This window comes from Pongo pygmaeus, chromosome 21 (assembly GCF_028885625.2).
Source record: "Pongo pygmaeus isolate AG05252 chromosome 21, NHGRI_mPonPyg2-v2.0_pri, whole genome shotgun sequence".
Taxonomy (NCBI): domain Eukaryota; kingdom Metazoa; phylum Chordata; class Mammalia; order Primates; family Hominidae; genus Pongo; species Pongo pygmaeus.
The window spans coordinates 16,125,932-16,150,260 of NC_072394.2; the positions used below are offsets into that span (position 1 = coordinate 16,125,932).

Genomic DNA, 24,329 nt, shown 5'->3' on the forward strand with positions numbered 1-24,329 from the left:
CAATTTTTTTTCCTTGTGTTGGGTCCTTTATAGCCATGTTATGCCAAGAGGCTCAGGAACTGGCATTTACAGCAATGCTGCACCACCACCTGCGACTTACCAGGGAAACTTATACAGGCCGCTTTTGAGAGGACAAGCTCAGATTCCGAAACTTATGTCAAGTAAGCTTTTACAAATCGGTTATTTTACGTTATAAATTAGATATCACAGCAAATGTTGGTTTCTAATCTTCGTTGCTGAAAAAGATTTGTTGTATCAGTGCAGACAGTGAACTTTAAAAACACGTAAGTTAGAAGAGTTGTAAGAGAATACCTTATGCAAAATCTTTCATATATTTTTTAATCTTTATTTTTGTGGGTACATTGTAGCTGTATATGTTTATGGGGAACATGAGATATTTTGACACAGGCATACAATGAGTAATAATCACATGAGGGTAGATGGGGTATCCATCACCTCTAGCATTTATCCTTTGTGTTAGAAATAATCCAATTATATTCTTAGTTATTTTGAAATGTACAATTAAATTATTATTAACTATAGTCATCCTGCTGTGCTATCAAATACTAGATCTTATTCATGGTTTCTAACTATTTTTTCATAGCCATTAACCATCTTCCCCTCCCCAGCTCTTCCTCTACTACCCTTCCCAGCCTCTGGTAACCATCCTTCTACTCTCTGTCTCCACAAGTTCAGTTGTTTTAATTTGTAGCTCCCACAAATAGTGAGAACATGCAAAGTTTGTCTTTCTGTGCCTGACTTGTTTCATGTAACATAACGACCTCCATTTCCATCCACGTTGTTATAGGTGACAAGATCTCATTCTTTTTTGTGGCTGAACAGTACTCCATTGTGTATATGTACCACATTTTATTTATCCATTCATCTGTTGATGCACACTTAGGTTGCTTCCAAATCTTGGCTGCTGTGAATAGTGCTGCAGTAAATGTGGGAGTGCAGATGTCTCCTTGATGTACTGATTTCTCTTTTTTGGGGTATATACCTAGCATTAGGGATTGCTGGATCATATGGTAGCTCTATACTAATTTACATTCCCACCAGTGGTCCACGAGGGTTCCCTTTTCTCCACATCCTCACTGGCATTTGTTATTGCCTGTCTTTTGGATAAAAGCCATTTTAACTGGGGCAAGATGATACCTCATTGTAGTTTTGATTTTCATTTCTCTGATGATCAGTGATGTTGAGCAACTTTTTATATACCTGTTTGCCATTTGTACATCTTCTTTTGAGAAATGTCTATTCAGATCTTTTGCCCACTTTAAAATCAGATTGTTAGGTTTTTTTCCTATAGAGTTGTTTGAGCTCCTTACATATTCTGGTTATTAAACTCTTGTCAAATGGATAGTTTGCAGATATTTTCTCTCATTCCATGGTTGTCTCTTCACTTTGCTGATTGTTTCGTTTGCTGTGCAGAAGCTTTTTAACTTGATGTGATTACATTTGTTCATTTTTGCTTTGGTTGCCTGTGCTTGTGGGGTATTGCTCAAGAAATGTTTGCCCAAACCAATATCCTAGAGATTTTCCCCAAAGTTTTGTTGTAGCAGTTTCATAGATTTAAGTCTTTAAACTATTTTTATTTGATATTTGTATATGGTGAGAGATAAATTTATGGTTTTATTCTTCTGCATATGGATATCCAGTTTTCCCAGCACCATTTATTGAAGAGACTGTCCTTTCCTCAGTGTATGTTCTTGGTTCCTTTGTCGAAAATGAGTTCACCATAGATGTATGGATTTATTTCTGGGTTCTCTGTTGTGTTCCATTGGTCTGTTATCTGTTTTGATGCCGGTACCATACTGTTGTGGTTACTCTATTGCTCTGTAGTATATTTTGAAGTCAGGTAATGTGATTATTCCAGCTTTGTTCTTTTTGCTCAGGATAACTTTGATTATTCTGGGTCTGTTTTTCATCTTGACTATATATAGTTAAATGAATAAGATAATTTGGATTTCTTCCTTAATCTTCAGTTAACACAGGCAAAAAAGTATGTGGAAATGATTGCAATTTATTTCATTAATTCAAGTGCAATTAAATCAGATGTGATAGATATGTATCGTCATCACTTAGTTGCCTGAAAGACAAAAGTGTCCCTTTCTTGATTCAAATTGTATCAGTGCTACCTACAATATAGCCAGGCACTGCTTTAGAAAGACTATACCTTTAACCCTATAGTTCTGGAAGACCTTAGTCTTTCCTTAACCCTTCATAATCTGTTTTGTGGACAGGTCAGAAATGTTGACCACAAAAATAATTAACATGGCATTTGGATTGCAGTGGGAAAGGGAAAAGATAGTTGAATGTTAGACTTCATAGATTTTACATTAATTTTAAATTGTGTTCCCATTTAATGTTATTTTTGAGCTCCGTTGCTATGCCCATTTATCAAAGAAGTGTAAGTCATGTGCCAGTGTTTCTCAAAACGAATGTCTTCATGAAGGCTTTGTTTCTCCATTCCTGGTTGTCTGGTTGCTACAAGGGCAGCATGGGGGAGAAGAAACAGTGTGGCAAGATGCTCACGTTTGTTAAATCTGGGTGTCATATATCATTAAAACATTTTTTGTAAATGTTTGAAATATTTCATAAAAATTTGATTTCCAAAAAACAGAGTGATACTTTGTTATAGATACCTCTCAGAGCTGTTTTTAAACCGAAGCTGTACTTATTAAAGAACGTGCCAGGTTAAAATGGATAATTGATGGGAAATATTTGTACTGTGCACCTAGCACTGTTGTAATGCTAGTTAAGTTACACACCAGAAGTCCAGATTTTCTGGATGTAGTACCCAAGAAGAAATTGGTTCTATAGGTCTTACTCTTTCAGGGCCCTCTGTTTTTAGTGTATTCACTCTCTGTCTCTGTTCCTCTCTCTGGCGGTGTAGCTTTGCTGTATGGCTTAATGACATTGAGTGGAGCTTTGTGAGGCTCTATCATGAAAACTATGGACTTCTGTTCGGTGAAGCACAGAAGGGGCACAGAGGTACAGAGTCAGTGGTCCTGCGGGAATCTGCTTGGTGCAGTGGTTAACAGCTGCTTCCCGTAAGATTTAGCAAATAACATTTCTAGGTATTTCCATATATTCAGTATAAAGTCATACCATGTACAACAGGAGAGTCTAATCATTTTGAATGAGCTATCTTTGCCCTAAGATTTTACCAATAAATGGTGAAAGCATATCCAACATATTTTTAAAGCCAGCTGTTATTGACACATTCCTTATCAGTTTCTTTTTTCTTGTGACTTTTTACCATTTACATGGATACCATGGCCTTCTGCTTCTAGCAGAAGGATCATGTTCCAATAATAAGGGAAAGAAGCCAGAAGGTTCTTTTATTTATTAGCTTTACACCAAAGGAGAGAATTTCATGCCCTTAGGGGCCTACAGTTCTATAGTTCTTGGTCTGCCTTCTTTGGAAATGGACAACTCTTGTTTGCATCTGTGTATTTTATTTCAAATAGTGGAGTCCCCTCTCTACTTCTATTAATATTACTTTGGTTAAATAACTCCTTATTTGCCATTGTTGTGGCTGTTATTAGATTTAATGTGTACTTACAAAATACAAAATACTTATAGACTTTAATTAGAATCTATTCCAGTTAGAATATCTTTATTTCAGTTACGTCATGAAAAAATTGGGAGATACGTTTTGTAAGGTAGGGATTGATTTAGAGCAAGAAACAAGTACCCTCTGCCTCGTGACTTGTAAACATTGACTCAACTGAGGATTAGTGCTGGGACTCTAATGACATTTAACATCTTTTCAAAGGGCACAGGAATGGGAGGAGTGAAAAAGTTTATGGACAAAAAATTGGCAATCATGTGATATTTAAATTGAGCCAACAAGTGGGGAATTTGGGCTACTCTAGGCTGAGAGAAAATAATGAGCTTTGAAGTACATGGCAAGTAGTTGGGTGGTATTAAGCATAGCATAACTGGTACAAAATTAGACTCGGAGCATACTCGGAACAGATTACGAGGGGAGGAGAGCTAATTTTTAAAATATTTTTAGTGATTTTTAAATATATTTTTAAAATGCATTTTTAACTACAGTACATGTTAATTGAATAAAATGTGGCATGTAGCAATAAAACATAAAAAACACCCATAATTCCACAGTCCTGAAATAAGCAGTGTTTCTTTTTATTATTTCATGTGTGCAAGTTTTGAAAATTAGATTATTGTACATGTATTTTTACATATACTTTTTTATTGAAATGTAATATATTTAAAGTGCCAAATCGAACTATACAGTGTAGTTTTTATGAAATGGGTATGTTCATGTATCCACCATTCAGATTCAGTAGAAACGCGTCAGTCCTCAGAAGCCCCCCATTGTGTCCTTTCCAGGCACTACCCCCTGCCCATTAAAGGGAACCGCTATCCTGACTGCAGTATCACAGTATCATACATTACCTTTTTGTTTTTTTAACATTATCTAATAGTTTAAAAAGCTGTTACATGACTACCCTTTTAAAAACTTGCCTTTTTTTCAGTCTTTGTTTCTGAGATTTATATTGCTTGTAGCAGTAGTTCATCCATTTTCTTTTTCTTTTTTTTTTTGGTCTCCCTGAGATGGAGTCTTGCTCTGTTGCCCAGGCTGGAGTGCAGTGGCACAACCTTGGCTCACTACAACCTCCACCTTCTAGGTTCAAGCAGTTCTGCCTCAGCCTCTTGAGTAGCTGGGATTACAGGCATGTGCCACCACACCTGGCTAATTTTTGTATTTTTAATAGAGATAGGGTTTCACCATGTTGGCCAGGCTGGTCTCCAACTCCTGACCTCGTGATCTGCCCGCCTCGTCCTCACAAAGCGCTGGAGTTACAGGCATGAGCCACCGCGCCCAGCAGTTCATCTATTTTCATTGCTTATAGTGTTGAATCATAGGACTATATCACCATTTATTTACCTATCCAGTAGGAATAGCATTTGGATTGGTTTCTGGTTTGAGGTTGCTGGATTGGACTGCTGTGAAACCTGTGCGTCCTTCAATGCACATATGTAAACACTCATGATGGGTATGTACTCCATAGGAGTGGAATTGCAAGACTGAAGGATTGTGTGTATGTTCAGCTTTAGTGAATGAAAGTGCCAGACACATTTCCCAAATCACATTCAGTTTGTATGAATTTACACTCCTCCAGCAGTGTAGGAGAGTTCTGATTGCTTCATGTTGTTGCCAACCCTTGGTGTTGTCAGTCTTTGCACTTTTAGCTATTTGACTAAGCAGGGAGTGAGTATCTCACCGAGCTTTTAGTTAGCATCTTCTTGGTAACTAAGTAGAGCATTTTTAAAAATGTTTATTGACCATTTGGATATTTTTGTTTGTGTGATGTAGTGTTCAAGGTTTGTGTGGTTTTTTTGAATTGGGTTGTCTATCTTTTTGTTTTGTAGGCGTTCTTATATTCTGGTTATGAGAGTAGTTTTATATTGGAAATATCTTTTTCCACTTGGCAATTTGCCTTTTTACTTTTTTATTGGTGTCATATGATGAATAGAGGTTTATGCCAGCATTTAGGGAATGTGGGTGAAGGGGATGTGGGAATTCTTTGTACTCATCTTGTAACTTTTAAGTTTGAAATCATCACAATAAAAAATTCAGGACAAAAAGAATTAATACTATATAATTGATGTGTTTTGATGTTTTAAGTAACAGTATCTTAAATATCATTTTCTAATTGCTTGTTTGTATGTAGAAATAAAGTTGATTTTTTTGATATTTGTATCTGACATCCTTACTAGATTCATTTCTTCTAATAGTTTGTATGTTCTTTGAAATTTTTTTGTGTACACAATTATGTCATCTCCAAGTAGTGACCATTTTATTTATTTTCTAATCTTAATGCCTTTTTTGTTTGTTTTTTGTTTTGCTTTATTGCACAAGCTAGGACCTCATAATTAATAAAAGTGATGATGGTAGATATTTCATTCCCAATCAGTTTTAAGGGGGAGACTTTTACTATTTCATCATTAAATATTATGTTTGCTGCAGTTTTTTTCTGTGTAGATAACCTTTGTCAGATTGAGGAAGTTCTTCTATTCTTTGTTTCTAGTGGGCATTGAATTTTATCAGATGCTTTTTTTCTCTAAAACCTGGGGGTTTTGTTTGTTTTTTCTTTGTTGTGTTAATATGGTAAATTACACTGATTGATTTTGAAATATTAAACCAACATGGCATTTCTGGAGTAAACCTAATTTCTGGAATATATCATCTTTTTATATGTCAGTACATTCTATGTGTCAGTGTATGGTGGGATTTTTAAAATCTATGTATTATGAGGGAGATTAGTTTTATTTCCCTTTTTTGGACGTTCTGGGGTAGGGTTTTTCTGGCCTTGTAAAACAAGTTAGAAAATATTTTCTACATTTTTGTTCTCTGTATGAGTTATCGTAAGATTGTTGTCATTTCTTAATTTTTAGAAGAATTCAATGGTCAAGCCAGTTGGGCTTAGAGATTCCTTTATGAAAAGGTTTTCAATTATAGATTCAAATTTTTTAGTTCTGGCTTTTCAGATTTTTCAGTAATTCTTATGTTGGTTTTGGTAAGTTCTTTTTTTTTTTTTTTTTTTTTTTGGTGGGAATGTGCCCATTCTAAAATTTCAAATTTATTGCCAGAAATTGTTCATAAGATTTTTGAATATATTTTTAATGACTGTAAGATTTCAAAATTAAGTGCTGATACTGGTAATATATAGTCACTCTTCTTTTCTTGATTAGTGTTGCTAGGATCTATTTAATTTTTTTTGAGAACCTATTTAATTTTATTGTTTTTTTTCCCCCAATGAACTAACCTTTGGCTTTGTTGATATATAGATATTTCTTCTTTTCCCTCCATGTACATTTGTTTTCTATTGATTTCTGCTTTTGTCTTCCTTATTCTCTTCTACTTTTTTGGGAGATGAAATTGGCATTCTTTTTCCAAGTTTTTGAGATGGAGACTTAGGTAATTTATTTTTGGTCTTTTCCAATATATGCACTTCAGTGTTACAGATTTCTCTCTAATCACTTTAGCCTTATCCCACAAAGTTTTGTCTCACATATTTATTATCATTTAGTTCATGGTATTTTCTGATTTTTATTTTTTATTATGTACCCATGGATTATTTAGAAGTATATTGCTTAATTTTTTTTTTTAATTTATAGGGCTTTTCCAATAATCTTTTAAAAATATATTTATTTCTTAACTGCAGGCTAAATTTCTAGAAATGGTATTGCTGGATCAGAAGGTATGGTGAATTTCTAGACTTTTGGTCAGTATCACCACATTAACCTCTAAATAAGAGTATACCAATTTATACTTCCTACAATAGCATGTGAGAATGTCTAATATCCCACTCCCACCAATACCAGGTGTATTTTTATTTATTTATTATTTATTTTTTTGAGACGGAGTCTTGCTCTTTCGCCCAGGCTGGAGTGCAGTGGCGCAATCTTGGCTCACTGCAAGCTCCGCCTCCCGGGTTCATGCCATTCTCCTGCCTCAGCCTCCCGAGTAGCTGGGACTACAGGCGCCCGCCACTACACCTGGCTAATTTTTTGTGTTTTTAGTAGAGACGGGGTTTCACCTCGTTAGCCAGGATGGTCTCGATCTCCTGACCTCGTGATCCGTCCGCCTCGGCCTCCCAAAGTGCTGGAATTACAGGCGTGAGCCACTGCGCCCAGCCACCAGGTGTTATTTTTTAAAAGTTCTTGGCTGGGTGCAGTGGCTCACACCTGTAATCCAAGCACAGATTTAACAGGCACAGATTTAATGTGCCTGTAGTCTCAGCTACTCAGGAGGCTGTGGTGGGAGGATTGGTTGAGCCTGGGAGTTTGAGGCTGCAGTGAGCTATGATAGCGCCACTGCCCTCCAGCCTGGGTAACAGCAAGACCCTGTCTCTTTAATATAAAATAAATAAAGTTCTTGCTAATTTGATAAGGAATAATGTGTCTTTGTTTTAAGATATGATTTTTCAGTTGCTACTTTGGTCATATTTTTACTGACCAGTTTTTCTTTTGTAAGTTGGCTGTTCTTGTCCCTTGCTGATTTAATTTGGGCACTAGTCCGTTTGTTTATAAGGTTTTAAAAACTCTGGAAGAATGAACCAGATACATCTCCACTCTAGAACCACAACTCTGTGGGTTAAGGAGAGTTGATGATGGTCTGAACTACACTGGCAGAGTGGATCCAAAGTCTGGAAGGTGGGAGGAATGAAAGGCTGAAAGTCTGGATAATTGAATATGAACAGTGAGGAGGAGAGGGAGAAGGGAATGAAGAGTCCTGTGTGTCCACTGTGATGCCTGGGTGCTTACTGAGGCCTTTCACAGAGTTTGGAAACCCAAGAGGGTGAAGGAATATGAAAGAATGTGATGAGTGAGTTTGTGGGGGTCAAAGTGCTTGAAAGACTTTAGAGGCATCTGTGCTAGGTAGTCATAGGAGTCAGGTTCTTGCTCAAGAGAGGACGTAGTTGGATAGAAATTTGGGGATTGTCTGCATATAAACTAGAAACGTAAAAGCTCAAAAAAGATTTGAATAGATTGATGGATTTTGATTGCTCTTGGTTATTAAAAAAAAACCTTGGAAAGCTTGGGTTAAGAGTTTGGACTTCCTAGAAGGCAACCATGTCATTTCACAAATCATTCCCTGATACTTCTGTAAGAAATGTATTGGATAAATAATTAGCTTCATCTAGAATGGTCATTGAAGTATGGTAAGTTCAGGCAAATGCTGCAGACAATGAAGAAAGGAAATCTGATATTTTCCTAATATTCTTTAAACATAGGCCAACATATGATTTGCCTTTTTTTTTTTTTTTTTTTTTTTTGGTCAGAGTCTTGCTTTGCCACCCAGGCTGGAGTGCAGTGGTGCAATCTCAGCTCGCTGCACCTCTGCCTTCCAGGTTCAAGCGATTCTCATGCCTTAGCCTCCCAAGTAGCTGAGATTACAAGTATGCACCACCACGCCCAGCTACTTTTTGTATTTTTAGTAGAGTCAGGGTTTTGCCATATTGGCCAGGCTGGTCTCAAACTCCTGGCCTCAAGTGATCTGCCGGCCTCAGCCTCCCAAAGTGTTGGGATTACAGGCGTGAGCCACCACGTCTGGCCTGTGTTGTTTTTTTTTTCTTTTAGTTTACTGTCATTAAGACTTCTGACATATTTATTTTGTGATCTCGTTACTTCTAGATTCAATATTTGTGTAGAACCAGTCTTCACCTATGTATCAATCTTTCATCCATTCATCCACATCTAGCTATAAGAGGAAGAAAAACACAAAAGGGAGAGAGAGGGCAAGGAAAAGCATTCTTAAGATGATTTGGACTTGGATGGACGGGATTGTAGAGTGAATCTAAGCGCCACATCTCTCTGTCGCTTCCTTTCTGTCCCTAGGGAGGTAGACTTGGCCAGGAAGGGGACCTGGTTCGTTTCACCCAGGCTGTCATGGCTTCGAGAGCACCTCTCTGCTCTTTCTGTCCCTTGACAGACTGGCTGTTCTCTTTGGAGTGATGTTGGGTTTTGGTTTGCGCTTCAGGAACCGCTGATACTGATTTTTATCTGATCCCTTCTCTTTACATTTTAAGTGCCAGATTTTGAGGGGTAGTATTATCCTTTTAAACAGAGCAGAGATTCCAGTGTTTTAGCCAAGATGTTTTCTTATTTTCTCCCTATAAATCCTGTATTTGCCTAGATGCTTACAACTAAAATATGTGTTATTTTTCTTTCCTATCCTAATTGGATATGAGTAATAATGTCAGTTGTAAACCTTTAAGATGTTGAGAGTAGTTGTTAAACCCCCCATCCAGTCCTGTTGAAACTGTAAGTTTCTGAGCCTCCTGATTAAGAAGCACAAAATCATGGGTGGTTCTCCTCTGCGTCTTCTGAAATAAATTAAAATGAAGTGCCATCTCAACCGACAGCATAAATGTATGTGAAGCTTTGAGATTGCACAGTGTAGTAGAGAGTGGTTACGAGAACATAGCCCCTGGCCTCACTCTGACCCTTAATAGTTGTGTGACCTCTGACAGGTTTGGTCATTGTCCCAGTTTCCTCATTTTGAAAATAGTACAGAGGATAAGAATATTTATCTGACAAAATAACCAGACTAAATGAATTTAAGTAGCTAAGCACTTAAAATAGTACCTTGTACATAATAAGCACTGTGAAAGTATTAAGTGATAAAAGATCATCTTTCCTTTTATAGAATTTTGAACTTTAAAATTTAGTCAAATAGCTTGTTTTAGTAAGATTGAGTTCTAAACCATTTATTCAGTCTAAAATATTTTTAGTATCATAATCATTTTCTTTGTGTAGTATGAAATTGCACTCAAGAAGGGCCATTTGGTCAAACTGACAACTGTCAAGTGTCTGCTGTAGGTATTTCTTATTGTTGGTGTTTGATTTGTCTTTGATGTGTCAGTTTTGGCTGATGAGTAATTGTCTGAGTACTGATAACTTGTTGGAATCGAGTGTAGCCCTGAGTACTCAGTCTGAATAAAGCATTTGGTTTCTGTAGCCCAGAGAACCTTAAATGTGACTTCTCTTCATTTTAGTCTGTAAACTTGTCAATTAGCCACGTTGAAAAGTGATTTTTGACTAGTGCAATCAGTAAACATGGAATCTTTTCTGTGATTGCCATGCTGATTAGGTAAATTGTCACTTGAGAAGCTATTGGCGAAGCTTGGTTTACGTGGCCTTAGAGCTCTAGAAAAGGGATAAATTTTTAAAGACCAAAGGAAAAAATTAATTGTCATTTTTCCACTCTCGCCTGTACCTTCTAAAGTGCAATTCACCATCTCAGAATTTTTTTTCTTCCTCTCGAATGGATCTTCTGTTAGAGCCATACAAATGAATGATAATAAGTTTGTTTTACCATCTACTTCATTACAGATCAGCCAGGAAATATTTCTGCTTTATGAATACTTCCAGGTTATATATGTTACTAAGAGCCATATAAAGAAATTTGGTTGAAAATAGCCTTGAAATATTTCTTTGCGCCTTTTTTCTTTTTGGATTGAAAACAAGGAGTATTTTAACAGTTGCATCAGAGTTTATTGAAAGTTTTGGAAAATTTGCTTAGGTTTTAACAAAAAACTGTAATTTTTGTATGTGCTGAGTTTATATGGAAAAAAGAAATTGTCCTGGAGGTGAGAGATAGAAAATGGAAAATAGAGAGGCACCTGGCACACTAGAAGTGATATATTAGGAATGTTTGCTGTTTTTTAAGACACTTCTAGGTGTATAGGTTAGACAATTATTTTCTCCTCCAAAAAAAGCATTTACACTTAGTAAACTTTACATTCCAGTTCTACTTAGAAATACTGCTGTGCTTAATCTAAGAACAGCATGTTTGAGTCTAATGAATATATATTATAGGTGGCGATGGCTTCATCTCCATTAGCACAGTTTCTAGGATAAAATATACAAGGTTTTTTCCCGCCTTTATTTTTCTTAAAACATTACATTGTTTCTGAAGGTTTCTCTTAATGTAGCTGTATCTTTGTATTGTCTTCATTCAATTTTAAATTTATTAGGGAGCCACTGTGGAAGCTTTCGTAAGTACCATGGAGAATGTGTATCCTGCGATTATACCATACATAAAAAGACACCAGGCAAGCACAATATGGAATTAAGTCCTAATGGTAAAAAAGGATATGTTTCCAGGGTAACCGCAGTGATTCCAGGGGATATGAAGTAGAGGGGTCCGGATGAATATTTGCTGTATTTCTTTTGACTTTCGCAAATTTTGTATATATAAGGGCACTAAAATGAAATACTTCTGGGAACATTTTAACTGATTCTCACTAAACTAATTTTGTACATGAGCTGAAAAAGTGGCTCAGACATTGATTTTACTTTCAGTAGATTACTTTTTCACACATGGTAACTCATTGAAAGTCATATATGTAAATGTATCTTAAGTTTTCCCATAGAAATAAACCATACAAATGAAATGATTGCTATTATTGTAAGAACTTTTTACTTTTATCTCTTCAGAAAATTGATTTTCTGATAGTGTATAGTCTGTAGTAATGACTCAGAACTTACTCTGGGCCTAGGGTGGGGAACTGTCTTCCTCTGCTTTCTGTGGAGTGTGTGGTAGTCAGCATCCTCCACATTGTTACTCGGTTTGACTGCTAGTAGTTTGGTTTTTAAGAGATAAAAAAGGAACTTAATTCCAATTGACTAAAGATACCACCTTTTAATAACAATGGGAATCTGCCTGGAAGTGACAGCTGGTGAAGGGCTTCCTGCACCTTTCTGAGAGGTGGGTTTGGCACCCATGGGTATGGCTGCAGAAGCTTTTCCAGCTGGCCATGGACTGAGGTGGGAGTGGGCTGTGGCAGCTGCAGATGGCTGCCCTCCTTCAGGTAGTTTGCCCACATAAAGAAAACTTTCTTCAGTCTGGCCTTCTCAGCATGTCGAGATGGGAAGGAAGCCCAGGGCTGAGGCTGCCAGTTATGAGCTAGAATCATTGTGAGCGGCTAGACATTTTATTGATTCCATGTTCTTTGTTATGGGACTTTTAAAGCACGATTCTACTTTTTTCTTTCTCTCTCTTTCTTAAGTAAAAACCATATATATTTTTGGTTTCTAACCAGAGATAAGCTTTCAACTCTTCTTTAAGTAATTTTGAAAAGCATTTTTCTAGTTTGTGTTTCTATTAAAATGTGAGCCTGAATACATTATGGTAAGCGTTGTTGTCCTTGGTCTCGGGAGTCTAGAGGAAGTTACTGTCCTCACATGGTGAACTCATTAGACAACTTCTGGAACCAGCAGTTTTAATTAGGTCACAGCAGACCCCGCTGAAGGTGAAGTGACTGCAAGCTGTGGTTCGTTGATACAGACAGGCCCAGATGTTTCTTTCATCCCATATCCCTCAGTTTATGTGGAAGAGCAGGAGCCATTTAATTGTTTCTTCTAGTTAGATGATGTTGCTAGTTCAGCTTTGTGTTACAAGAAAACTATCAGAAAAGATGGAGAAGTGGGTGGTCCCTTCATTAACGTGTTTTCTTGGTTTGTGTTGGAGAGATTGTGTGTGCTCTGCTTAATGTTAATGGTAGCAATTTATGCCTTCAGAAGGAAAATTTCAGGATTTCTGTTGTAGATACTATTCATTCAGTTTGTATTAATTCTATTTATGGAAAAGAACTAAACCTTTCCTTTTGCACAGCATTTAAAATATAAATGTAAAAACTGTGTAATATATGTGTCTTTACTTACACACACATACACACACACACACACACACACACACCACACGATTATGTGAGTTTAGTGGCCAGGGGTTACTAAACCTATTTTGTTATCAAAGGAAAAATAATAAAACAAAAAATTTGCTGACCTTGTTAGTTACTTACCTTTTTACATTTGTGGTGTGTGTTATTATGATACTAGTTTATTTGGTTTACAGTCTTTCTCAGATTTTTTTCAAGAACTTTTAATTATAAAATATTGGGTAGTTGAATATTGGTTACTTTTAAAATCTTCTTAACCCTTTCCTGTTTCTTTTTCAGATATGAGGCCCCAGGATTCCTGGCGAGGTCCTCCTCCCCTTTTCCAGCAGCAAAGGTTTGACAGGTAATATTAAAGTAGACAGGACTTTTAAATACTTTCTGACACCAGCATTTGGGGTTTATGGGTTTTATGGAAGCTAAAACCTCCGTGGTTTGAAATGTACTTTTTCCCACAAAAAACAATTTCCCTTGTGCCTATCCTTTAGGAAAATATATAGCTAATACTTTGAATTAAAAGACTCATGTTTAATATACTTCCTTACTTTTCTTGGTTTTTGGCCTTTATTTTATTGATGCTTTTGAGATGCCCTGAAAAATGCAACACAGCTTAAAACTGTATTAGGTTTTGGTCAGGCTAAACAAATTTCTTTTTAGAAGGGTTGTGCAGCTTAATGAGGCATAACTAATGGTGTTCCACTTTTATCATTTCTGTGCGGGCAATGCAGTGTTAGTACAGACCAACCATTGATTCTTGCTACAGACCTCTTGAAGTCCTAATCAGCTTCTTTGGTACAACTTTTTCAGGGCTGACAAGCCTATTGTAGGGCAGTGTCACTGTAGGTCAGTAGTTATTAGTTGCCACTGAAGACAGTTTCTTTAACTACTTAAGACTGAACTGAATTAAACGCAGAAGGGACTCAGAAGAGGATTATGGGATCTGCAGTCTAATAAGTACCATGGACTAGGAAGAATGTGACATGGTTTAATAACAAGGGATGTTTAACATGTATTCCTTCATTGATAAGTTGTGTGCTACTAAGTCAGATGGACTCTATGACAAGACAACTAGGCATGTTATGAATAATTAACATCTGTAGAATAATTTTTAAAGTTCAGCTTTAAGATGCATCATTTCATGATAGTTTTGCCAACATCAGTAAATGCAAAAACAAATTAAGCCCCATCATAATAAGGCTTTCTTTTTTGCCTTCCCAGTTTTAATCTGTTTTATTCTCTTCTCCTCTGCCATGTTAACAGTCTCTAATCTGTTCACATCTGAAATGAATACTGTTTTTATAAATGGGGTTCTAAATGCAGCTTCCCTTTTAAGAAAACTTTATAACTCTTTAGAGACTCCAGAACTTCATTTCATTGTTATCTTCAAGAGGATAAAAGGAATCATGTTATTTGATGTTTACTAATAGTATCAACTTTTAGTGCAAGTCTCATTAAATGTAATACGACTAGCAATGTGTGTATTAATATTTTGATTTTAGTATATGTTCTGAAAGCACACAGTATGTGCTGTTTCATTTTCCTCAGTACCACCAATTTTAAGCAGAAATTAAGGGGTAAATTTTTCCTAAATTATATACTTGGTTTCCCTATCTTATTGCTCACTTTCCATACTAATAATGGCAAATGTTTGTCTGCTTACAAAGTGTTAACACTGTATTAACATCCTTTAATAAGAATGATTTCATTTATTCCTCCTAGCAATGCATTGAAATAGATGCTGTTATTTTTACATTTTTGCAAATGAAGAAAGTGAGGCACAGAGAAGTTGTTCAGCAGCTTACCTAAGGTCACTCTTTTGTGCCATTCTTTACCAAGAAACTTTTCACTGGAACAAAACTTACCAGAATATTTACTCTGAGCATAATATAAAGACGTAGGGACTTCAAAGGAAGTAAAGGATCTGTTTCCACTTCTAAGGCCCCAACAGCTTTCCTCCCCTCTGTTCACATTAAAAGTTTTCCTAAGATCATCGTCATTGTCCCTTCCCTTGCCCTGCTGTCCATCAGGTTTTGTTCTTATTCTACCCTAGCCAAGTACTAGTATTATTCTGACTTTGTGAACCCAGCAGGTTAGTGACAAGTTTTGTGGGAATGTTTTTTGGTTTAGTTTTAGTCAGATACTTAAAATTATGCCTGAAAGCAAAAGGTAAATGTGAGCATAATAGAGTTCCATCATAAAAGTCTTACATCACAGACATTTAAGAAATATACCATTTTGTTCCAGAACCAGGTTTTACCAGTTCTTAGTTCAGTATGTTTCCACGACACTATTCTTCTGAGTGTTTGTTGAGAATCCTATTAAGAGAATTTTGAGTGTCTTTTTTTTATTACATTGCATTTCTTGAATAATTTCCTACTTTAAGATGGTATGTATAATCCATATATCCAGTAGATTTAATACAACAGGAACATCCTCCCAACACAGACACAGCCTAGAATTAATAGATACCCAGCGTTGGAGTTCCCTTTGTCACTTGAGTTCTGCCACATTGTTTGGGTTCTTCTTGTCAATGGAGGCCTCTTTTTCAGTCATTTGCAAGGCAGCCATTTAGTTTTTTACCTATGGGTGTTAAGCTCAATCATGAAAAATCTTTTAAAACTCCGATTTTACCATATGTATACATTTAAAATATTCAAATTGGTAGTAGTTCACATCTCCAGTAACTTTCCAAAACAATTTGGAAACTTAAGAATATTGTTGCCATCTATGATGCCAAATGGCTCAAATAAGTTGCCTTATTTATTAACTTCTTTTATTGATTGATTGATTGAGACAAGGTCTCTGTCACCCAGGCTGGAGTGTAATGTCATGATCTTGGCTCACTGCAGCTTCTGCCGTCCAGGTTAAAGTGATTCTGATGCCTCAGCCTTCCAAGTAGCTGGGACTACAGGCTCCCACACCACCATGCCTGGCTGATTTTTGTATTTTTAGTAGAGACAGGGTTTTGCCATGTTGCCTAGGCTGGTCTCAAACTCCTGGGCTGAAGTGATCTGCCTGCCTCAGCCTCCTGAAGTGCTGGGATTACAGGCTGAGTTACTGTGCCTGGCCTAATTGCTAATTTTTAGAATTTAGGATATGTCAGTTTCTGTGCTTCCATCCCAGATTTTAAAACATAATTTCCTAGGCAAATTTTTAGTTTTGTAAGTATTTGCAAAGTATATAATTAGTCTAGACATATGATAAACGTTGAAAATAAAGGCCTTTCTGTCATAAAAGTCAGAAGAGGGTAGTACATGACATCCTTGCTTTGTTCTTCTGTTTAATTTTAATTATTGATGATTTTTTTCATAAAAATTATCTTTGTCAAAAACATTATAAGTGATCAATTCAAACAAAAAGAACTTTGCATTTTTAAACTGTGGCTTTGTTCTTAACCTGTTTTTGGAACATAAAATAGTTTTGAATTGCATTTATAATGTATATTATTTATGCCAGCAGATCTTCCTAAAACTCAATTGAATTTTATTATTGTAAGACTCAAAAGAAAAACTGATCACAGTTAAGATGTGAATTGTATTTTTAGCCCGTGGGTTTTGCATTAATTGGCCCAGTTTTGAGGAGACTGGTTACAGCACAAACCTTAGTTTAGCCCTTCACTCCTGCAGAGACTGGAAGAGACCATTCCTCTCTCTGCACACGGAGCTGTTCTTGCAAAACAGATGGAGGCATTCTTGCTAAAATATATTTGTGCTAGTAATTATCCTGAAAAATAATTAAAAGCCCTAGCCATATGCATTTTCTTTGAGATAAAAACTTATCTTTAATTGTATTCTGAATTACTTATAACACATTGTTACTAGAGCTCTGGTTTCAGCCACCAACTATAAAGAAAAACTTTAGCCTTTCTAGAGTTCTTTAGAGAGCAGTTCATCTCTTCGAGCCATCACACAAAAATAATTATCTCTGGTGTTGTTTTAATAAAAAGAAGGCAAGCTCCAAGTGAAGGGAGGAGAGTGGGGGTAGAGAGGATGGATTCAGGCTTGAATAGCTGTGAGAAGAATGCTTTACCCAATGAGCCCAGCGCCAGGCTTTTTTCCCCTAAGACCTCGGAAGTGAAATTCTTATGCTGATATGGTTATAACTGATTACCAGCTAGTTAGCACTTCAGTGAATTTAAAGTTTTATTGAATTCCTCCTAACATGGTCAGCGGCCCCAAAGCTTCTGATGTTCAAATATACTGGAGCATTTGCCTCTGTTTATTCTTTGTAGTGCCTTCCATAAAATGGAAGTTATGGAAAGTGCCTTAAGGAGAAAGTAAAGTCTTAAATGGTGATTGCCTTTAGAAGGTATATCCTTGCTACATTGTTTATGTGACAGTTTTTAATTAAGTTATGATTTAGTACATTATACCTGTTGCTTTGCATCTGCAAAGTTAAAATAGGCACTTGAACACAATTAAAACATTTCTTTCGACTAGTAATCTGGGACAGCAAACTGGGTTATAATAGCCGTTGAATCTGTGTTCCCATGTAAACTGTACACCAAATGCCAGTCAGCCCATGCCAATTAGTGCTCATGTTGCTAGGTCACCGTGGTCAATTGAAAGCTGCATCAATAGAACTTGAAAAGGTTTCCTCCCAATCAGACCTTCTGACATATTGAACAGAATAATGGATGGGAAAAAACAGCCAAGTCTCCTACCCTGGATTCAAAATACTCAGCAGTAAGAATTCATTTGCAACCTGCAATTAAGTAGAAAGAATGGATCCAAGAACGAGTCTGGACATTTTTGAAAATAAAGCCTCATTCTCCTGTCTTATACATGTTTACTCTTTAGATAGCATCTTAAATGTAGCCATCTTGGTGATCTTGGGTCTACATCTTTAAGTGACTAAAAAGGAAATTTCCCAATTGAAAATGAACAAAATAATTTTTAAAAGTCAGAACTTCTCAGTTGAGTTTAAACATCCATTGTAATAAATGCTGATGCTTCATGAAACATGTTAGATTATACTGGATATAAGGGACACAAAGGTCATTCTGATACTCTGTATCCCATATGATAAATCCAGGTAAATTGGATTGTATTAACATTTGGAGATGATACCTGCCGATTTTAGGCTTTGTGCTGTATAATAGGCGTGGCTTCTGATGTAAAACTGGTACTTTCCTACAGAGGCGTTGGGGCTGAACCTCTGCTCCCATGGAACCGGATGCTGCAAACCCAGAATGCAGCCTTCCAGCCAAACCAGTACCAGATGCTAGCTGGGCCTGGTGGGTATCCACCCAGACGAGATGATCGTGGAGGGAGACAGGTAAATGGGTTGTGGGATGAAAAGCATACTGCTTACTTTATATTTCAACAAGCCTCACAGGACTCCATATTTTCTTACCAACATTTCTGGAGAAGACACTGATAGAGTAGCTTAGAGTAGCTTGGCTAAACTTGGGTCTGTCATTAAAAATGTATATGGGTTGAGTACCTGCTTCACTAAATAGGTTATATACCTTGAAGATGCCAAAGAATTTCTAACCCAAAAGCCCTTTAAATCATAGCAGTCAGTGATAATTAGTCCAAATATAGTCAGTCACCAAAACACATTGTTTTTCCTTTAAGGATATTGTTCTTTAATAGAACCTAGATCCCTCTTAATGGGTGATGATTTTCTAGAAGCTGGAAAGTAAGTCTGCTTTTTCAGCTGTTGTCTTTTAGAAGTCATTTTAAAATGTTGTCATTTTAGAAGTCTCCTGTCTTGATTCATCTGATATCCCTCCTCATAAAAGAAATCTCTGCTTGATAATCTTCCACATATTTTTCTTCTCAATGTAAGCAGCTGTATCACTGAATGAATATCATAATTCGTAGACAAATTTAGTATATGTGAGCTTCATGTCCTTCTCTTTACAGTATCCAGTTTTAGCAGCATTTAAGACTGAGGTCTATTTGACATAATTTCCTCCAGCAATTTGACACCCTGGCCAGTATTTACATGCTCTTAATGGAATCCTTACTAGAGAACAAGATTGGAATGCTATGATTCAGAGTAATGTGTATGGACTTTGGCACCTGCAGTGATGTGAAGTGGTTTTTAAATTGCTTACCTGGTGTTGCTTCCAGGCCTTTTGCAGTGCTTCACATATTAATTAGTAAGACCTCTCTTCTCACAGCTAAGGAACATATTTTGTATATATTTTTTATGTATTCTTACAAGTATCTCCACCTTACAAGAAGATAATCACCTTAATTGCAAATAGTTAATGTCTTCTGAGAGGATTTTGTTATGGTTTATTTAAATCAGTTTATCGAATTTTGCTTTGAATTCTTTCAGCCCAGGACCTCTAAATATCGTATCAGTGAACTAAGGCTCTTTATGTTACTATGGTTAGATGGCATGGCACTCGGCCGTTTCAGTGATGAGCATTTTTGAAGTGAGGTCGTATTTGTAACTGGAAGAAACCTTGGAGAATGTGTAGTCTAGTCACCTCATTTTCCAAGTCAGGAACTGAAACCCTGAAAACCCCACACAGTTGGGCAGGAGAACTGGGAGCTGGCTGCCTAGACTGCTGACCCCAGTTCTCCATTTTCCTCTCTCCTTTGGAGATCTTCCTTTTAAAGGAACTCTCTGCTGTTATAGGAGGTAAAATTCTTATTTACTTAGAAGATATAAACTAATTGGTAAATTTATTATTCTTTTAGGACTTTGAAAATAACATTTCTTCTTTCTCAGTCTCTTTTCCAGGGAGATACTTTTTATTAAATCACAATTGTTGAAGCAATATTAAATTGCAGAAGTTTGTTGTTAAAAACATAGAGTCATTACTTCATTGTATTTTTAGTGAAGTTTTATATGACCAAACAAGGCCTTAGCCTGCATTCTGGCCTTGAGTCTGCACATGTTCATGTTTCAAGTACTGAAGTGCTCTCTGGGTGGCAAAATGAGGTGGGAGTGGGTTCCATTTCAAAACCCTAGAGGCCTAGAAAAGGACTTATAATGAAGAGGTGTCAGGTTTATCTTTTGTTATACAGAAATGTTATTTGCAAACATACGAGGATATGTTATAAAGGTCATGACTAATGGATTGTGTAATAACCTTAATATATCATTTAATGCTCTACTATTTGTTGCTAAATAAAAAATCCCTAAAATCAATTGCTCATTTGGCCTTAACTGACTTAGCAGGCTCTTGCCTTGGTTAAACCAAAGTTACTTTCCTTGTGTAATAAGTCTAAATTGATGTGGGCATCTTACCACAGAGTGACTTGAATTACTACTGCTAGGACAGTGGGAAAATTGAGAACCACTGTCTGTACATGTTGTTTACACAAAACACTTAACTCTAGTTCATTTGTGTGCATTTGTGATTGTTAAGGTTTTTTGGTTTATTTTTCAGTAATAGCATTTGTGCTAACCTCCAACTTTGCAACAAGTTTGTATTAAAGCTCTGGATCAAAGCACCTTTTATGGGGCCTTTCCATTGCTGTACCTTTAACACATACTCAGTTTCCTTATGATGTGTTTTTCCATAGAGGTTTAAAATTAACTGACTTGCAGGAGTATCGGTCCAGAAAATAAACTCTTTCTTTTGTTTATTTTCAGGGATATCCCAGAGAAGGAAGGAAATACCCTTTGCCACCACCCTCAGGAAGATACAATTGGAATTAAGCTTTTGTAAAGCTTTCCCAAATCCTTTCATCATTCTACAGTTTTATGCTATTTGTGGAAAGATTTCTTTCTCAAGTAGTAGTTTTTAATAAAACTACAGTACTTTGTGTATTTCTTTTAACTGTGTATATTTCTACTGATCTGATCTCACTGTTTATGTTGCTTTCCAAAGATGTATGTTGCATAATACAGTGGATCTGAATTTATTATTGCTTATAAAACACATTTGATGGAATAGGAGTACTGGTTTTTCATAATGGTTAAAAATGAAACCAGCTGTGGATTTCAAAACACAGTGTATTCTAGATCATCTAAGATCCATGCTGATTTTTATTGCACAAGAATTAGGTTTGAACTCTTGAGCTGGAACCCTCAGCAAACTAGAGTATATATTGTTCAGTATTTCTTTGGAAACATTTCATTAATGTACTTGTCTTACAGAAATTTCTGGACTTTAGTAAAAAAATAAAGTTAAACTTTTAAAACTGTTTTGTGTTCTTGTTATTTTGCAGTATTTCAACTTCGAAAATCTTGACCAAGCATGGTTTTTTAAAACTAACTTTTGCAGAAAACTATTTCTATAATCAGATGTCCAAACCAAAGGACAAAGAAGTCAATGAAGAAGCAGATTTTAAAAGACAGGGTCAGCAAGACATAACAAAAGCTTTAACTTTGTTGTATTATGTCAGTGACTGATCTGGCTAACTCAAAAATCTTTGTGAGATAAATTACATTTTTACAAATTTAATGTAGACTTCTCCAATTTTAAGGACTTGTTTTAAATCTTCAAGTTGACAATTTTAATTAATGGCCAAATAGTCTATGCTCCTTAGCATATTTCTTGTATGTCATTAGATTGCAATTTGTACTCATGTTTTTCCTTGCTACTAAGTACACTATAAATTGCTTAAATGTGTGTTTGGAGTTCACATACAGCACTTACATATGCATTTTCATTTGATTGCCAAAACATATTTAGACACACATACAAAGACTATTGCTTTGTTTCAGTTTTTCCCTCCTAGCCCAAGATTGTGAAGTACAGTTTCTCTTTGACCTCCTGACTTAGGATATTTTTGCTTTAATATTCAACTGAAGCACACTTGTTAAACTTAGTCTGTGGGAAAAAAAATCTCACCTCAACCTTGAATAGGAAGGTATTTTGTAGCTATTGAGTTCATTGCTAATGATGGGTGACCAGAGCAGGATCCTTTATTGTTGAGACAAAGAGTCTCTCCATCAGGAATTACCAACCCAACCCTTACATAATTGCCTTCGCTCAACATTCAAGTGATAATGCCTTCTATTAAATTTCTCTGTAAGTTTATCTCCCAAATATTAAAAATGTAGATAGCCATCTTAGTAAAGCATTGCATATTCCAAAGGAGCTTATAAATGTTTTACTGTTCATAGTTCATAGTCAAAACCCACAATTCCACTCCTTATATTCTCATACCTTTAGTTTTGGCTTAGTTTTAAGCTGTCCTGAGACTAACTCAGTTTTTGACTGAATGTTTAAAGCACTGTTTGGAAGACATCTGAGTGAAAGGCCTGATGGAGAAACTGATGACGGCAGATTTCCTCTGCAGAACTGGCAGGTGTTCCCTCGCTGAGCCGGCTTCAGGCCCTGCTCCGTGACCTCACCCTTGCCTCTTTCTCTCCATCCTTAGTCTTCATCTCTTTCCAACTTGGCTCCGCGTTTGAATCTTCCAGGAAAATGCCCTGTCCATTTCAATAAGCAAAATGCTTTTTAGAGCTTTAATGTTTAAAGCTGTAAATATCTCCCAAATTGTGATGTAAAGAATTAGTTGGGCCAATTTTAAGTAGTTCTTGTACGCAATTATATTCTCTTTAAACGGCACATTTTTTCAGGGTCTCCTATTAAACAAAAATCTTAGAACCTGGAAACAGCCTGACTACTCTGGGGCTAAGGGCCCGTAATGAGCAGTTGTCTTCCCTTTAAAGATCAATTGGGGTAATGTATGTTAATGTACAAAGCCGTCTACAAACTGGTATTAGATTGCCATTTAGCGTTACAAAGGCAAATTGGGTGTAATGAGCGATAGGTTAATTTTCGTACGATGACGTGGGATGCCAGGAACAGGCCGGGTGAGGCCGGGGTCCCAGCACTCCTTTGCTGGGCGCGCCTGGACCGAACTGAAGGGCCCGGGCGCGGCAACCTCGCAGCCGGGGGCGGGATGGCGGCGGCGCCCGGGCCCCGCGTGCTACTCAGAGCTCAGGTCCTAGGTGCTTGGCTCAACTTTCCCCCAGAGAGGTCGGGAAGCGCCGGGCCCTCGGTGCACGTGGGGCACGCGCCCGGCGCCTGGGTCTCCCCCGCGGCTCGCTAGCCGCCCGGCCCAGCCCGCAGACCCCGCGGCTCGCCCTCCCGGGAGCCCCGCGAGCCGGCCGCACGCACAGGATGGGCGCAGAAAGCTCCTTCCTCCACCCTTGGGCGCACCCTCCTTCCTCGTCCGCGTCCCCGCACGCGGCGCCGCAGCTTCTCAACCTGCCGCTGCATCTCAACTCCCTGCAAGCAGCAGAGCTGTAGAATACCAGAAATGGTCTTCCTTCCGAGGCTGCCGTTTTAAGTTCCAAGTGTGAAAGTAACCGAATTTCGCTATGCTTAGAAATCTAAAACCTGGACATTCCCTTAAGAGTCAACTTAGAGTCCCCAATTTCTCGATCTGGCTCCGTCCCACTGACTGACGCCTCCTGCCCACCCCGAAAGGGTCCTGGAGCTGCGATCTCGCCAGACTCTATTCCTGGTGACCCACTGCTCTGCTATTTCCTATCAGGAAAAAGTCACCAAACGAATGAACTAGCAAACGGCCCATTTGCGATGGATTTCTCCTCCACTCAGTAAAGCAGAATCCTCCTGTGGCTTGTTTCTCCATGCCTTATTTATGGAATGAGGGCCAAAAGAGAACAGGCTTTAATTGATGTGTATGAAATAGGAACACAGCTGTTCACTACTGCAAAATAGTTTGCACAACTTAAATTTAGGCAATGTTCCTAGTTCCTAGTTACACTTTTTTAGAAGTCACCTAAACAATTGCTGAAGGTTACATGGAATTTCAAAAAACGAAAGGCATTTTATTCAATTGCAAGTAAACATTCTAAAGCAAAAACAAAACCAAACCCACCTCTCCCAGAAACTTCCATTACCTCTAAAGTTAAAAATAATAAAAACAAAAGTGATCCTGAAATCACAAAGTTATCTCAATACTTACTGGAGAGCGCAAATTCCTGATGAGATGTGAATGCAGTTCCGCAGTCTAGGCATCTACTTTGAAACTTCCCCAGATGTTCACCAAATCTCACTAGTAGTGAAAGGGTATTTATATTTTTAAAAATGTATCATCGTTCTCTGTCTCACTGGGTTGCAGGATAACAAGTAATAGTGTTTCAAAAAACTGTACTCAAATAATTAACATACAGGGTTTCATCCACACATCAGTGTTATGGTAAGCAGTGAGGGAG

General features: G+C 37.2%; 1 protein-coding gene across 3 annotated transcripts in view; it reads left to right on the top strand.

Annotated features, from left to right (window-relative positions):
- Window positions 1-21,337, top strand: part of XRN2 (5'-3' exoribonuclease 2) — an 88,484-nt gene extending 67,147 nt beyond the window's left edge. For all 3 annotated transcript variants that reach the window (XM_054466977.2, XM_063659458.1, XM_054466978.1), the window contains 4 exons: window positions 34-161; window positions 13,506-13,569; window positions 18,362-18,500; window positions 20,784-21,337. In XM_054466977.2, coding sequence (XP_054322952.1) covers window positions 34-161; window positions 13,506-13,569; window positions 18,362-18,500; window positions 20,784-20,849 — 397 coding nt within the window. In that variant the 3' untranslated portion in view covers window positions 20,850-21,337. The remainder of the gene's footprint in view (window positions 1-33; window positions 162-13,505; window positions 13,570-18,361; window positions 18,501-20,783) is intronic.
- Window positions 21,338-24,329: the final 2,992 nt, after the last annotated feature.